Source organism: Pogoniulus pusillus, chromosome 8 (genome assembly GCF_015220805.1).
Source record: "Pogoniulus pusillus isolate bPogPus1 chromosome 8, bPogPus1.pri, whole genome shotgun sequence".
NCBI lineage: Eukaryota > Metazoa > Chordata > Aves > Piciformes > Lybiidae > Pogoniulus > Pogoniulus pusillus.
In genome coordinates, this window is record NC_087271.1 from 14,610,767 (window position 1) to 14,627,807 (window position 17,041).

Here is a 17,041-nt window from a genome sequence, read left to right on the forward strand (position 1 = left end):
AAATTTAAAAGCTTTAGCTATCACTTATGTGTGCTAGTCATTCTTAATGCACAATGCATGCATAAATTCACACGGAATGGGCTGGGTTGGAGGGGACCTCTGAAGGTCATCCATTCCTACCCCCTCTGCACTCAGCAGGGACATCGTCAATTAGATCTGGTTGCCCAGAGCCCTCTCCAGCCTCACCTTGAATAGCTCCAGGGATGGGGCCCCAAACACCTCCCCAGGCAACCTGTGCCGTGCTCCATCACCCTCATAGTGCAGAACCTGTTCCTAACATCCAATCTAAATCTGTGTTCTGCTCTACACCACCCTCATAGTGCAGAACCTGTTCCTAACATCCAATCTAAATCTGTGTTCTGCTCTAGTTTGAAGCCATTGCCCTCGTCCTGTCCTTGCAGGCCTTTGCAAACAGACTGTCTTCAGCCTTCTTGTAGCCCCCTTCAGGTACTGGCGGGGTTACTATTAGATCTCCCTGAAGCCTCCTCTTCTCCAGGCTGAACACCCCCAGCTCCCTCAGCCAATCCTTGTAGCAGAGCTGCTCCAACCTCCTGAGCATTTCTGTGGCCCTCCTATACATGTAAAAGCATTTTAGGATACTTGCAAAATTAGTCATAATGAGTATGTTCCCTTCTAGAAGAAGATGTGTTAGAGAATTAAACTGTTATTTAATATTTTTTAGCTTATAATAATCTTTGTCTCTTTGAAGACATATAAGAAATCATTGTCATGGGTTACTACTAATGAAAGATATATTTGAGGGAGTTACCTGCAATATATATTGAGTTGGGTTCTGTGGGTACACACCGCTTTGCTTCTTAAACTGAAGTCTTCAGATTAATCTGTGAAAATAATGAAGGAAAGCATAATATTTTGCTGCTGCCTGTAATCATCAACGCTGTGCAAAGCTGTGATCTTAACTCTGCCATGCATCAAATTGTTGAAGCAAGTCTGGAAGGGACCATGAAGATGCTCAGAGGGCTGGAGCAGTTCTGCTGTAAGGACAGGCTACAAGAGTTGGGGCTCTGCAGCCTGGAGAAGAGAAGACTTCCAGGAGACCTTGCAGTGGCCTTCCAGTATCTGAAGGAGATACAGGAGAGCTGGGGAGGGACTATTTACAAGGTCGTGAAATGACAGGACAAGGAGGAATAGGTTTAAACTGTCAGAGGGGAGATTTAGGCTAGATGTTAGGAAGAAGTTCTTTCCAGTGAGGGTGGTGAGATACTGGCACAGATTGCCTACAGAGGTTGTGGCTGCTCCCTCCCTGAAGGTGTTCAAAGCCAGGTTGGATGGGGCCTACAGTGACCTGTTCTAGTAGGAGATGCCCCTGCCTATGTCAGGAGGTTGGAACTGGATGGTCTTTGAGGTTCCTTCAAACCTAAACCATTCTGTGATTCCATGATTCTATGTTATACAGCTGTGCCACAAGTACGTACTCAACACAGGCTGAATTTATATTTATGCGCTTACTCACAGCCCTCATTCTTTCTCCATCAACATAGCAGCTAAAGAGATTTCTACAAAAACACTGCAGTGTTATATTCTGATTTGCAGCCATTAGTGATAATGGATTTATATCTACTTTATTTTTAATGAACTAAATGTGTCCATTTGTGTAAAACACTGAACATATATAATTAATCAGTTTCCCATTACTATATAAATAGCATCTTAATGTGAAATACAAACTTTATAGGATTCTAAAAAGTGATGTGCTATGCACCCACATCCTCCATTAGGGAACTTGAGTCTTGCCCTTTCAACATCTGGAGAAAACAAACAATAATTCATCTGGCAAGAAGGAGAGTTTATGTAGCAAAGTAAGCATGGGATCAAGACAAGTTAGACCACATATGCCCTAATGAGCTCTACCCCTAGAGAGATGGCCAAACTGGAGATCTCAGGAGGATTCCTTTCTTGCATGTCCAAGGTGATGTATTTGGTTTAGCTGGTTGTATACATTGTGTTAGTTGCAGCATAACATCTGGAACTTTCTTAGCAATTTTAAACTTACTGGCTGACCTACCTGAATTTATTTGTTCATTTTATTAAATGTCTGACTACCTATAAGCTGCAGAAAACCAACCACGGAAGCAAAATGAGGAGGAAAAACTACTCTCACTAATTTTCTTTTCTTACACTTTAAGCCCCAAATAGATTTAATTACATTCCAATTTAGGCAGTTAACTTCTGAGCAGTTTTTACACACTGAGGAATTCCAGCTAGTAGAGCCACTTCAGTCAGCAATCCAAGATGTAGGTAGGTAGTGTGTTATTTAAGTAGTAGGCATAGAAGAAATTTTACATGGTATGTGTAATCTGTTCTGTGCCAGTTTCATTTCAGGTTGAGTTTTGGGACATGCTGCACTAGGTAGTCCTTTTAGATTTCTGCAACTGTTGCACTTGGAGCCCTGGTCTTGCTGCAGAAGAGTTGACATATGGGGATTCTTCCGTTCTTGGCTTGCCCCACCATTTTTTCCATGTTTTCAACCAACTGGTGCTGTACCCAGTGGAGTACATCTGTTACAGTTTATTGCTAGAAATCTGCAATTCATTTTGGTTTGCTAAAATAATTATAATATTCACATCCAAGAGTACTGCATTAAGCAATTACAAAAGAGGAGGCAAAATTTTGCTAAAGTGTTTGTGTAGTTCAGGACTCGCTGCCCAGCTTGGGTGATTTGGGCACTCAACAGCCCATCACCAATGAGTCAGATGTGCTCTGACAGTTGAGTTTGATCATCTTGTGGAATTAAAGCAGCAACTGAATTGCTGTAAGTGACATCCCTTATGTGAATGCCCCTGCTCTGTTTTAATTAAGAAATAAATTAGCATAGATGAGTACTGAATGCATTAGATCGCCACATGTTGTCTGAGGTACTCAGGTGGGAAACACCCAGGTGTGAAGCATAGGTTTTACTCTGGAGTTGCAGAGACTTCTCTGATAAACACCCTCTGCCTCTTCCTAAGAGTCAGCAGTGCTGTAGGGTGCTAAATAATCTGTACTTTTGTGAAACATTGCATGCTATTTCTCTCTGCTCTCTCAGTGCTACAGGCAGACTGGGAGTTACTCTGTTGGGCTACGTTGTTATTTTCAAATTGACTTTTCAAGTAGGCGCGATTTCTCTTTCGTGGGGAAAAATGAATTACTGTTCAGACCAGGGTAAGAATTAAATAGTTGATTAGAAAGTGACCCCTTTGCATTATCTTTTTTTTTTCTCCTATAAAGTTCCCAAAAATGTCAGCACAATAAAATCTTAAGATAACTTCATCATTATTACCCACTCAAGCAGACTTATAACATAAGGAGGCATCCTGATATAATATTCATAACCCCATCATACTCATCATGTCTAGTCTCCAATATGGTGTCAGTCTCATGTTTCTTTGACATATAGCAACAGAATAAGGCCATCCTATTCACTACAGTGGAGAAGTGGATAGATTGGATCCTTGGTGTCATGGAGTCAGGGAATTAATGTGGCTAAGTCAGGAATTATAAAAACGGAATTATTTTATTTTCCTGAAAACTATATACAAAACTAGTTAGGTTTATTTACAGATTCTAAATTGATCAGGAATTCTTCAAGAGGATGTTATGGACAAATTTAGAGATTTAGGAAGTCAGGAAATGGAAAAAGCTAAGCTATAAACACAGCTTTACCCCACTGTCAATCAGGCTGAGCAGAGCATTAAGGGAACAGCAGGCTTTACTCACAGAGGTGAGATAGGTATTTGACAATGATCCCTTGCTGGATTTCTCTGCAGCTCAGCTCATCCTCCTGGCTCTGCAAGCAATATCCAGTAGTCGAGATCCAGACAGCAGAAGCCCAAGGTGGGTGGCAAAGCCTGCCAAACTGAGAAATATCTCAAGACGTGGCTGCCACAAGACAGGGAATCATGGAAGTAACACTCCCTCGACAGCAGCAGCAGAGAGCCAAACTGCTAGCGTCTCCCCAGTCCAGAAAGCAGCCAGGAGGTTGGCTGCTATTATGGTCTGAGAGTAGCTGGGTCCAGGTGCCACCGGCAGCTCTTTCTCAAATGGACCCCCGGACTTGCCAAGTTTGCAAAGAACAGTGCGAAAGTGGGGAGAACTGTCCAAAGGCAATGATGGTTTAAAATCAAGAACTATGCAAAAAGGTAGGAGCCATCCAAAAGTGGGTACAGTCCAAAATGGGAATTCTGTCACCTGTCCTTTTGGGAACTCTGTCAAGGTGGGAACTCTTTCACGGCAGGAACCCCCTTGCCTTCTCTCTTGCTATATTTATCCTTTTCTAGAAAAAAGTGTCCATTTACCATTTTATACTGGACATGCAAACCCGGCCAGCCACTAGCCCAATTCCAGTGCAGGCTTCCACACGGGTCAGTACATGTGTGGAAAGGCGCCTTTTGCTGTTCCCACTCCAAGCCTGCAGGGCAGGGGAGGGAAAGTAGTTTTCATGCCTTCTTCTCCTCCCTGCCATTCAAACCCACAGAGGGGGAGAAGAGAGGAATTTGAAGTGCTCCAGAACACTTGGCCAGCATTAATGCGGTGAGCTTCAACAAGGCCAAATTCCAGGTTCTGTACTTGGGTCACAACAGCCGTGTGCCATGCCACAAGCCTGGGGCAGCGTGGCTGGAAAGCTGCCTGTCAGAAAGGCACCTAGAGGTTCTACTTGGCAAATGGCTGAAGATGAGCCAGTAGTGTGCCCAAGTGGGCAAGAAAGCCAAAGGCATCCTGGCTGGGATCAGAAATGCTGTGTCCAGCAGGAGCAGGGAGTGGACCCCTTGGACTGTTCTGGTGAAGCCACACCTTGAGTGTTGTGTTCAGTTCAGGGCACCTCAGTGCAAGAGAGATGTGGAGGTGTTGGAGCCAGTGCAGAGTAGGGCAATGAAGCTGTGAAGGGCCTGGAGAATAAATCTGATGATAAGAGAATGAAGGAGATGGGCATGGTTAGTCTGAAACAGAGAAGCCTGAGGGCAGACCTCATGGCTGTCTACAGCTACCTGAAAGGAGCTTGTAGGAAGGTTGGTGCTGGTCTCTGCTCACAGGTCATTAGGGAATGGCCTCAGCCTGCAGCAGGGCATGTTTAGACTGGACATGAGAAAGAATTCTTTCCCAGCAAGAATGGTCAGGCATTGGAATGTGCTGCTCAGGGAGGTGGTGGAATCACCAAGCCTGGATGTGTTTAAAGGTTGTTTGGGTGTGGTCCTTGGGATATGGTTTAAGGGTGAATCTTGTAGAGTAGGAATATGGGTTGGACTTGGTGATGCTGAGTGGCTTTTCCAATCTGAATATTTCTGTGATTCTGTGATTCTCTGATTCTGTATAATGCTGTAGTCAAGGTTGTTTGTTTGTTGTTTTTTTTTAAAAAAGAAAACTTACCAAATCAATTCTAGGAGTTGCAACCAACTATATCCCAGGTTTCATTCTTTCTCACAGATGTGAGTGTCTTGCTTGCATGATTTTAATACAGAAAGAACTCAGATCCATTAAAATACTCTTGCTTGTTTTGCTTTAAGAGTGTTACTTGAATATATAAAGCAGAGTTGCATGTTTCTGTGTGCCATACATAAAAACCATCCAGGAATGGAAACCATTATCATGGACTACTGAATGTGATTGTGTTTTCTAGCTGGCCTAGAAACGTCTTTAAATATTCACAATCTAAGTGATGTGGGCATAGAAATCTAAAGAAATTAGAATGAAGTCAGGCACTGATACTGAGCAGTTGTGTTGGTTTTGTGTAGCGCACTAGATCAGTCTGTGATTTAAGGAGCTCTGAACTTGATTGGAAATGTTATCTGTATTTTAATGCTTCCTGGTCTCTTTCTACAGAACATTCTGGCTTTAAATCCCCGAAAACAGACACATGCAGCTCTTCATTCAACTGCAGCAAAGAAACAAGTTAAGAAGCAATGGAAAAGGAATGCTGACAAAAGCTGTTCAGTAAGTTCACATTTAGTATTGTATCTGGAACATACAATAAATCATTGAAGATGAAATCTCTGTTGTGTGAGAAATTCAGATTTGAGTTTCTTGCATTGTTCAGTAGCCAAATATGGCTGCTAGTTCTGTTCCTGTAGATAAAACACTAACTTGTGATGGTTTCTTTGCTTTTCAGAACCCTGTACATGCTATACAGTTTTTCTTTTTGGTGATTTATTAAGTCTTCGATGCAACTTCTTCCCTTTTTGTTACAAAATCTGATGCATCTCAAATAGCCATCAGCATCACAGCTGGCTCACTACCTCCCAAGCTTTGCAGAGCTACTTGCTCTCCCTGGGTAGTCAGCATCAGCTGCTGTTTCTGTTGCTTGTTCCTTTTCTTTCTGGTTTCCAAGAGTAACACTGGGGAGAGCAGCACTTCCCTATCCTTTCTGAAAAATTTAAAGATCATTTTACTTCAGTATAGAAATAGGGGAACCCATCATATGTACCTATGTCGGTATATATATATAGGTGTATATGTTATATATGCATACACAAAGCTGAGATTAATACATGGTGCTGGATTTAAATTTTTCTGCACTGTATTTTTCAAGAACTATCTGAGTTTAGAATACATATTTATTCATTATATACTGTTATGTTCTTCAGTATCTCTTCCATTAGATATCATAATTTTCTTTCTAACTTTTTAGACTCCTATTCTCAGTGTAATATTTGACTAATTCTGTCAGACTTTGTCTCTTTGATTTCTCACCTGATTAGAAGGTTTGTAGTGTTCTACTATCTTCCTACAGATTAGCTTGCATGATCCTCTAAACTCAGAAGTCTTTTGGACTGAGCACCGTTTCTACATCTACAAACAGTTTTCCTTATGGTTATAATTCAAGGTGAAATTGAATGAAATTCAACAAGGACAACTGTAGTCTTGCACCTTGGAAAGAGCAATCTCATAGTGCTAGTTTGAAGCTAGTGGAATATTTTGGAAGAATTAGATTATAGTCTGTGAAAAGGAAACAGTGGTGATATCTACTTCACTCATAGGCTTGCTGAGATGTGTAAAAACAAGAACATAAATATAGATAACGGGGTTGCTCTCTCTGACTCTGGCTGCCTGCCCTTCTCTCCCTAACCTCCTGTCTGTGTAACTAATCTGTCTGCTTCCTAACTCCTCTAAATTAAAAAAAACAAACCCACCTAAATACAAATCAAAACAAATACCCACAAAGTTCCTTAGTTTCTAAAAGTTGTGAAATCCAGGATAAAAAACAAATATTTTCTGTAAGGAGTAACCCAGGGCATCCCATGCATTTCAGCAGTACTCTAGTGTAGTTTCCTGGTTTATAGCATTGATTATCACAGTATCACAGTATCACAGTACCACCAAGGTTGGAAGAGACCTCATAGATCATCAAGTCCAACCCTTCACCACAGAGCTCAAGGCTAGACCATGGCACCAAGTGCCACGTCCAATCCTGCCTTGAACAGCTCCAGGGACGGAGACGCCACCACCTCCCCGGGCAGCCCATTCCAGTGTCCAATGACTCTCTCAGTAAAGAACTTTCTCCTCCCCTCAAGCCTAAATTTCCCCTGGCATAGCTTGAGGCTGTGTCCTCTCGTTCTGGTGCTGGCCACCTGAGAGAAGAGAGCAACCTCCTCCTGGCCACAACCACCCCTCAGGTAGTTGTAGACAACAATAAGGTCACCCCTGAGCCTCCTCTTCTCCAGGCTAAACAATCCCAGCTCCCTCAGCCTCTCCTCATAGGGCTTGTGCTCAAGGCCTCTCATCAGCCTCGTCGCCCTTCTCTGGACATGCTCAAGCATCTCAATGTCTCTCCTAAACTGGGGAGCCCAGAACTGAACACAGTACTCAAGGTGTGGTCGAACCAGTGCAGAGTACAGAGGCAGAATGACCTCCCTGCTCCTGCTGACCACACCATTCCTGATGCAGGCCAGGATGCCACTGGCTCTCTTGGCCACCTGGGCACACTGCTGGCTCATGTTCAGGCGGGTATCGATCAGCACCCCCAGATCCCTTTCTGTTTGGCTGCTCTCCAGCCATTCTGACCCCAGCCTGTATCTCTGCATGGGGTTGTTGTGGCCAAAGTGCAGCACCCTGCACTTCGAGCTATTGAACGCCATCCTGTTGGACTCTGCCCACCTGTCCAGGCGGTCAAGGTCCCACTGCAGAGCCCTTCTGCCCTCCAACCCAGCCACATCTGCCCCTAGCTTGGTGTCATCTGCAAAGTTGCTGATGACTGACTCCATGCCCTCATCCAGATCATCTATGATGATGTTAAAGAGGATGGGGCCCAGCACTGATTCCTGAGGGACACCATTAGTGATCAGCTGCCAGCTGGATGTGGCACCATTCACCACCACTCTCTGGGTCCGGCTCTCCAGCCAGTTCCTAACCCAGCACAGAGTGTTGCCATCCAAGCCACGTGCTGACAGCTTAGCCAGCAGTTTGCTGTGGGGGACAGTGTCAAAGGCCTTGATGAAGTCCAGATAGACCACATCCACAGGCCTCCCCACATCCACCAAGCAGGTCACCTGATCATACAAGGAGCTCAGGTTGGAGTGGCAGGATGTGCCCTTCCTAAATCCATGTTGGCTGGACCTGAGCCCTTTGCCATCCCTCAGGTGCGCAGTTATTGCCCTCAAGATAACCTGCTCCCTCTGATTTTAACCCACAAGCTCTCAATCCCTTTGTCCCTCACATCAAGCTCAGTGGCAAGGAGTGACTCCCTAATATACAGAGCCACCCCTCCTCCTCTTCTCCTTTGCCTATCTCTCCTGAAGAGGCTGTATCCCCCCAGTATAGCACTCCAGTCGTGCCTGTTATCCCACCAAGTTTCTGAAATGGCAACTATATCATAGTCACCCTGGTGGACCAGGACTTCCAGTTCCTCCTGCTTGTTACCCAAGCTGCGTGCATTGGTGTAGATGCACTTCAGCTGGGCTCTCGGTTCCTCAATTGACTCTAGTTTCCTTCCCACTCCCTCCTTCTCAGACAGAGTAATTGCCTCACCCACCCCCTTCAGATCTAGTTTAAAGCCCGCCTAATGAGCCCTGCCAACTCCAGTGCCAGGACTCTCCTGCCCCTCCTAGACAACTGCACCCCATCAGGATCAAGCAGGTCTGGCTCAGTAAAAGTTTCCCCGTGGTCAAAGAACCCAAAGTGCCTATTACTATATCTAATATTGCTGGTTTCTTTTTTTTTTTTTTCATTCTTTATTGGCTTAGAGAATGTAATTGTGACTGGAAATTAACATAGGTGGAAAGTTTCTGTTTGTAAGTAGGAATAATTACTTTGGGATGTCCGATGCAGTTATTGCCCACTGTTGTTTGTTCCTGCACAAATTGTTGAGCTGCTCAGCAAGTGGTTCCTGGACAGCTGCAGTTTACATCAGTGTTGTTTTCAGGCAACCTGAAATCAATCTGAGGCTGTAAACTACTTTGTTTTCAGAAGCTATTAGTTAGGAAGCTCAGGTATCCACGAAGCAGGACATCTAGGTAGGTACCTGTGTAGGAACTGGTCAGCTGGTGCAGTGTAAAGTAGCCTAGGTAGTTGAACTTCAAACTATAGCGCACATGTCTATCTGTCTGTCTGTCCTCTCTCTCTCTCTCTCTCTGTCTATCTCTATTTATATCTCTATATCCATATCTGTATCTATATCTTTATATCTACATCTGTATCTACATCTGTATCTATATCTATATATCCATATTTGAAACTATAGCTATAGTATAGCCATAGCTATCTATCCATCTGTCTGTCTATCTGTCTATCTATCTATCTGTCTATCCATCCATCTGTCTGTCTATATATCTATCTGTCCATCTATCTGCCTATGTATCTGCCTATCCATCCACATTTCTTTTTCTTTCTTTCTTTCTTTCTTTCTTTCTTTCTTTCTTTCTTTCTTTCTTTCTTTCTTCCTTTCTTCCTTTCTTCCTTTCTTTCTTTCTTTCTTTCTTTCTCTTAACACATATTTTGTAAAGCTTCTAGGCTTTAGGATCACTCTTGGTTACCCGTGAGTCTTCCCCATATTGGCCTTGTTTGCCTTTTGTATTCAGATTACTCATAGAATGTTTGCTATTTGAAAGTTTCACTGGTAACTGGGAAAAAAAACGAGGCTTTCTAGAACTGTCTTTCTTCTCAGTTTCCTGCTTAGAGCTGTGTGTGTATACCTTGTAATGTCTTGATTGTTCCTGAATCCCCAAGGTCTGAGCTTCTTGGGCTCTGCAAACAGCACAGCTTCTGAGTTCATCAGTAACTTGTATGCCTTGGGTGGATTTTCATCTGAAAGCAATTCTGGATGCTATTAAATATTGCAAGATGATGTTTTGGCATAGGTTTACAGTCTAATAAACAATTTGGTTTTGTAGAATCATAGATTCATAGAATAATAGAATGGTTTAGGCTGGAAGGGACCTCAAAGATCATCCTGTTCCAACCTCCCACTATAACAGGTCGCTCAAGGCCTCATCCAACCTGGTGCTGAACATGTCCTTGGGCACTCTGTGCCAGTGTCTCCTCACTGTCACTGTAAAGAACTTCCTAACATCCAGTTTAAATCTCCCCTCTGCCATTTTAAACCCCTTACTCCTCATCCTGTAATTACAAGTTTTTCTCCAGGCTTCCTGTAAACTGCCTTCAGATTTTATACTTCTGCATGACTGTGCAGTTATTAGGGACCTTACACTGATAGAGATATGCTCATATGTTGCAATTTACAAGGTTAAAGGTTAGAGGTAAGCAAATAGACTTATCTTTATATGCACACAGCTTCATCAGAAATAGTTTTATCCTGTATGCTGTGAGTTACTTACTAGAGATATCACATTCAGTTGCAAGTCATGAAAAAAAAAAGGTAAAATGCTATAAGAAATTCTAAGGAGGTGTCTCAGGTTAGGGTGGATCCCTCCCCTGGTAGAGTAAACTCACCACAACATGGTTTTTTTTGGAAGGTCAGGGAAAGATGAAATTGTATTTCTTATAGTTTAAGTATAACAGTATAAAGAGAAATAAACTACTAGAGAAAAAATATAATAACCTTAAGGAAGATGGGGAAGTGGCAAAATCGCAAAAGCAGCAGCAGCCGAAACAGCAGCGAGGGAGGATAGTGGGCAGAAGCAGCTCAAGCAGCAGAAGCCAGGAAGGGGGAAGAACAAGCTGTGCTTCTAGACATAAAGCTCTTGATGCTCCAATGAAATTATATTAACTTATCCATTGTTGCCATTATATGGCCTATCCCTAGAATGTTCACCTCTCTCCTATATTTGAACTAGAAAATCAGCTCAAACAGCCACAAGAGGTATTCCTTAGATTTAGATAAGTAATGGTGCTAGTTTTTAGAACTGCCATTTTCCTGGCAGATGAAGCCCTACAAAACTAAAAAAAAAATCAAATCTAAGCATTTGTCTGGTATCCCATCACATGAAAGGCGTTAGGAAAAGAAATGAGAGACATTTTACATTCTCCCTTTGATTGTTGAGTGGGTTTAATAAAAAATGAAAACAAAATGATTGAATTCTTTCCTGGCCTTCTTAAAATAAAAAAAGTTCAGAAGATCACAAGATGTTAGGGGCTGGAAGGGACCTCTGGAGATCTTCCAGTCCACCCCCCCTGCCAGAGCAGAATCAAAGAATCCAGCACAGGCTGCACAGGAGCACTTCCAGACAAGGCTGGAAAGGCTCCAGAGAAGGAGGCTCCGCAATCTCTCTGGTCAGCCTGTACCGGTACTCTTGGACCCTTCCAGTCAAGAAGTGCTTTCTCATGTTGAGGTGGAACTTCCTGTGCTGCAGTTTCCATCCCTTGCCCCTTGAATGATCAAAATTTTCTGCTGTGGTCTAAAGAAGCCCTTGGCAGTAAAATTCAGGCCTGCTAATGAACAGACACAGCTGTGTTTGAAGTCCATAGGTAGTACACTTGTTTGCATTTCTTTAAAAGCTGAGTTTGGGTTTTAGGCTGAGATTCTTATAAAGCTGTACTGATGCTACCTTTGCAGAATTACTGTTGGAGGAAAGGTGAGAGTATGAAAATACAAAACTAATTAATTATCAGACACAAAACTCTGAACAAAGGCTGCATCTGCTGAGGCATTCACACAGTAACTTCGTGATGTCTAATACACTTCCAGATGGCAGACTTACATATTTCCTCAGAATAATTACACAAGTGAAATTTTAACTCCTAGCATGTTCCAAGACATTTTTGGTTGCCTATTCAATGATTTTTGAAGTGGAAACAGAGTTTCAGTAGCTTTAGTCAGCATTGGAAAGCATCCTAAAGGAAGATTCGGTTGTTCTTTCACTGAGTACTAATGTTTATTTACTGTGTAAGCAACCACATCTTGCTGGAGAAAGTGATTTGTAGCTGTAGGTGCAAGATCAGTCAGCTTTACTTCAGAAATTTTGGCTTGGAGTATTACATCAGAGTAGTTAACTGCTTTGTGGCTGAGTCAGCTAAGCATTGACACTGGTTTATTCCCAGTCATGCTGAAAGGTGGTGTAAACAGATGCCACTGGTCTGACTGAGAAAACAGAGGTTTCTCTGTTATAAAAAGAAGAGTTTTGAGATGGCTATGCTACTAGTAAATATTGGAGAAGGAAGCAAAATTTAGATGCTTTAAATTCAGAGGACAAGATTACTATCCTCTAAAAACAGTGTGCGAAATAAGTTTGCTAAAACTTCAAACTGCTTTTCACTTTGATAGCACTTCTGTGGCCGTCACTGCTAAATGTCACTGTCATTTCCTGTAAAAAGGAATTTATATTTTAAGAAAAAAGGTAAGTTCCTCTTGCTGTACGAATGTCCAAGCTTGCATAGAAAACCTTCACAGAGAGAGTGATTTGCCACTGGAATGGGCTGCCCAGGGAGGTGGTGGAGATGTTTAAGAAAAGACTGGATGAGGCACTTAGTGCCATGGTCTGGTTGATTGGATAGGGCTGGGGGATAGGTTTCACTGGATGATCTTGGAAGTCCCTTCCAACCTGGTTGACTCTATGATATGATTCTAAATAAGATGATTCTTTCTTAGCTGTCATCAGTTTGTTACTGTAAGTATAGCCTCACAGTGAGGACTAATGTGACTGATGTGTCCAATCCTATATCACAGAACAAGCAAGCGAGCAGTTCACAGATAACTGAGAAATCAAAAATAGTGCAAACTGCAAACAAGGAGAGATGAGACCAAATTTACCCAGTGCTTGAATCAGGAGTCTTAATGAGGAAAGGCCTTTTCAGGGAGTTATCTGTCTGTTTCTGGACAGGTATTGATGAAAGCTTATATATTAATTAAAAAAAAAATCCCAAATATTGCAAAATAGAGAGCACTCATTACAGGTAATCAAATAAATTAATTTTCCAACCTAAATGTATAATTTACCTTTGCAAATATTGATTTTTTTCCTTGGTGGCATGTGAATAGGTAAATCTGGCTCTCTTCTGAATGGATGTACAATGGCAGATGTCTCTCTAATCGCTGCTCTATTCAAACATTAATTGGTAGAACATATGTAGAATTCCACCAGTCTGAATAGGTATAGGGTAGCAGTAGTCTTTTTAATCACATTACTATTCAACCACTAATTGGTGTGATGATTAAGGGACATTAGAGGGAGCACTTTGACATCTGATTCTTTGAACTGATGTCTGCTTGGTCTGTGCCGTATTCATCGTGGCCAGACTGATTTCTTAAGTAAAACACTCCGATTCCCAAATGTCAAAAATATTGCATTAGAATCTATTGAGGTGATTAGGGAATTTGAGAATTACTCTTTTATTTAACTAGTGATTGACTGTATGTGCACGAACTATTCATATGAATAATGCATGACTTACTGAGTATCAGAAAGAGCTGAGAAGTAACATCAAGAGATTTTTCCCTTCTCTTATAGTGTCAATAATTAAATATTAATACACATTTTAAAATGAACCAGTTTAATCATTTAGCAGTCAAATTCCTACTCATGCATTTTTTAGATTAACTAATTACTCTGCATTTTCTCCTATCGATACCATATGGTGACATTTATAACCATTTTACTGGAATAAAGTGGTTTATATGTTTATCGGTGAGATCACTTCTACTTGCTCTAAAAATGTATTATATAATCCTTGAATTTTCAGTCTTGTTTTCATTTCAATGTCACAAGGTCTTCTCATTAGAATATTTTAGTTTCAATCTGACTTGCTTGCCTGCACAAATTATGCATATTTACTGTGTATTACAGAATCACAGAATTGTCAGGGTTGGAAGGGACCTCAAGGAGCATATGGTTCCAACCCCCCTGCCATGAGCAGAGACATCTCTCACCAGATCAGGTTGCCCATAGCCACATCTAGCCTGACCTTAAAGGCTTCCAGGGGTGAGGCTTCCACCACCTCCTTGGACAACCTGTGGTCTCACCACCCTCGTGCTGAAGAACTTCTCCCTAACATCTAATCTAAATCTCCCCTCCTCTAGCTTGGATCCATTCCTCCTAGTCGTATAATTACCAGAACCCCTAAAAAGTTCCTCCCCAGCTTTCTTGTAGCCTCCTTTAGATCATAAGTACTAATTGATGGCAAGCTACACAAAATCTAGATGTTTTGGGGCCCCCAGTTCAAGAGGAATGTAGAACTGCTTGAGAGAGTCCAGCCCAGAGCCCTAAAGATGATGAAGGGAATGGAACATCTCTGTTATGAGGAGAGCCTGAGAGAGCAGAGTTGTGCTGCTTGGAGAGGAGACTGAGAGGTGACCTCATCAATGTTTATAAACATGTAAAGGTGAGTGCCAAGAGACTGGAGACAGGCTCTTTTGGGTGATTCCAAATGACAGGACAAGGGGTTATGGTGGAAGCTGACACATAGGAAGTTTCGTTTAAACATGATGTGCTAGTTTGAAGCTAGCTAGAATTTTTTTGGTGAGAAGAATTAGATTACCATCTGTGAAAATAAAACAGTGATAATGTCTACTTCACTCATAGGCTTTCTGAGATGTATAAGAACAAGAACACTAACATAGATAACACTGTCGCTGCCTGGGCTTTTGGGCTGAACTTCTCCCTCTAACCTAACCTGCTGTCTGTGTGACTAGTTCACCTGCTTCCTAACCCCCCCTCGCTGACCCTCCAAACTACCTTAAACATAAGGCAAGATCTTGGGTGAGGTTGAGGAGTGGGAGAAAGGTGGAAGGGTGGTTGTGAGCCCCTCCTGGGGACTCAGGTTTCTGGGAGTGGAGTTGTGTATTACCTTTTAACTTGTATATTTATGTATATAACTGCATATACTGTAAATATCTGCTTGTATATTGTGCTAAGCTGTAAATATAAAGATCCATTCAATTTCCAGAACCACTGAGTCTAGTCTGGATGATTTTACAAAGTGTGGGGGGGTGGTAACATCCAAACCATCACACCTGAGGAGGAACAGGCTGCCCAAGGATGTTGTGTAGTCTTCCTCTCCGGAGATATTCAAAACCCACCTATACACTTTCCAGTGAGAACTGGTTTAGGTGAGCCTGCTCTGGCAGGGGGATTGGACTGGATGAGCTTTTGAGATCCCTTCCATCTCCTGACATTCTGTGATTCTGTGATCCTTTCATAGTCCTCTGTGAAAGCCTCCTTACTTTCCTCCTGGCTCCTCCAGAGTGCTGTACAAAACCATCTCCAAACTCCTTAACTTCCTCTGTTCAGAATTCTTCATATTTGTTATTGTCTATATTTAGACCAATTCTGCTTTTGCTTTTCTTTCTTAGACCTTCTTGTAAGTAAATGCCCCCTCTCCATTCTGCTTAGACATCTATAAAATGAAAATTAATCACAAGCTTTAGGTTGAGAATTTCTCTTGAACACCTGTGTCGTTATTACCCTCTTAGTAATAACTCTCTTCAGTCTGTTTATACCGTCCAAGTCCTGGAAGACATCCAATTGCTACAAGTAAAAGGAGGTGAAAGTCTAGTGTGAAGGGAGTAGTCCAGCTTGCTGAACGCAGTATTTTAAGGAGGGCTGATACCACTGTCCAATGTTAAGTTGCAACCAAGTGTTCATTACAAGACCCTGCTTGTAGTTTGTCTGCAAATTTGCCATGTATTTGAACATTTTTTTCCTGAATAGTAGTCCAATGATTCTTCTATGCATATTAAAAATCATATATATATATACATATATGCTTATAAAAATCCAGATGATTTAAGTGTGAATTAGCAAGTCCGGTAGAAAAGCTTGAGTTTGATCTTTTCGCTTCTCCTGATAGGATTACATTTAAAAGTACACTGTCATCCTCATGCTTTGAAGCAAGGATATGTGACAGGCTGGGTACTGTACAACAGAACTGCCCAGTCACTTTGAAAACTTTATCTGGACCAGTTTCTTTCTGCACTGTTGTCACAATGCAGTCCTTAGGTGGAGAGCATTTAACTGCTTCATCACTCCCTGCTTACACTGTTCAGTATTCTTTGCTCTACAGTAGTGTCCTGGCTTCAGGGGCTTTTAAATTTTTGGTGGACTATCTAGGGAATGATTTGATGCTTTCATAATGATTGCTTTGTTGTTTTATAAACTGATATATTGTTTCAATATAGTGTTGAAATTAAATGTAGTATGCCATCCAGGGATTTTTCAGTCTGCAAAGATGCTGGGTATTCCTTGGGACAAAAACTTCCTCATAACATGGTTACAGAATGTTGCTGAAATGGGTGGGTGATCCAGGCTCTGGAGCTCTGCTGTTGCCATGTGGAGCAATATTCCCTCTTGGTCTTTCTGTCTGTGTGCCTGTCCCAGCAGTACAAATTCTCTCCAGAAAACTACATCTGTGTGTTTTCAGCATTTTTTTTCTTTCATCTCAAATCAGTCCTGTTTCATCAGCAATTATCTGAATCACAGAACATTAGAGGCTGTAAAGGACCTCCAGAGATCATCCAGTCCAACCTCCCTGCCAAGCAGGATCACCCAGAGTAGTCCACATAGGAATGCATCCATGCAGGTCTTGAAAGTCCCCAGAGAAGGCGACTCCACAACCTCTCTGGGCAGCCTGCTCCAGGGCTCTGTCACCCTCGCTCTAAAGAAACTTCTCCTCATGTTGAGGTGAAACCTTCTGTGTCCCAGTTTGTATCCATTGCTCCTTG

The 17,041-nt window shown here is 42.2% G+C and overlaps 1 protein-coding gene across 6 annotated transcripts in view; it reads left to right on the plus strand.

Moving 5' to 3' along the window:
* Positions 1-17,041, plus strand: part of DPYD (dihydropyrimidine dehydrogenase) — a 647,138-nt gene that overhangs the window by 32,869 nt on the left and 597,228 nt on the right. For all 6 annotated transcript variants that reach the window (XM_064147329.1, XM_064147330.1, XM_064147331.1 and 3 more), the window contains exon 2: positions 5,818-5,928. In XM_064147329.1, the coding sequence (XP_064003399.1) occupies positions 5,818-5,928 (111 nt within the window). The remainder of the gene's footprint in view (positions 1-5,817; positions 5,929-17,041) is intronic.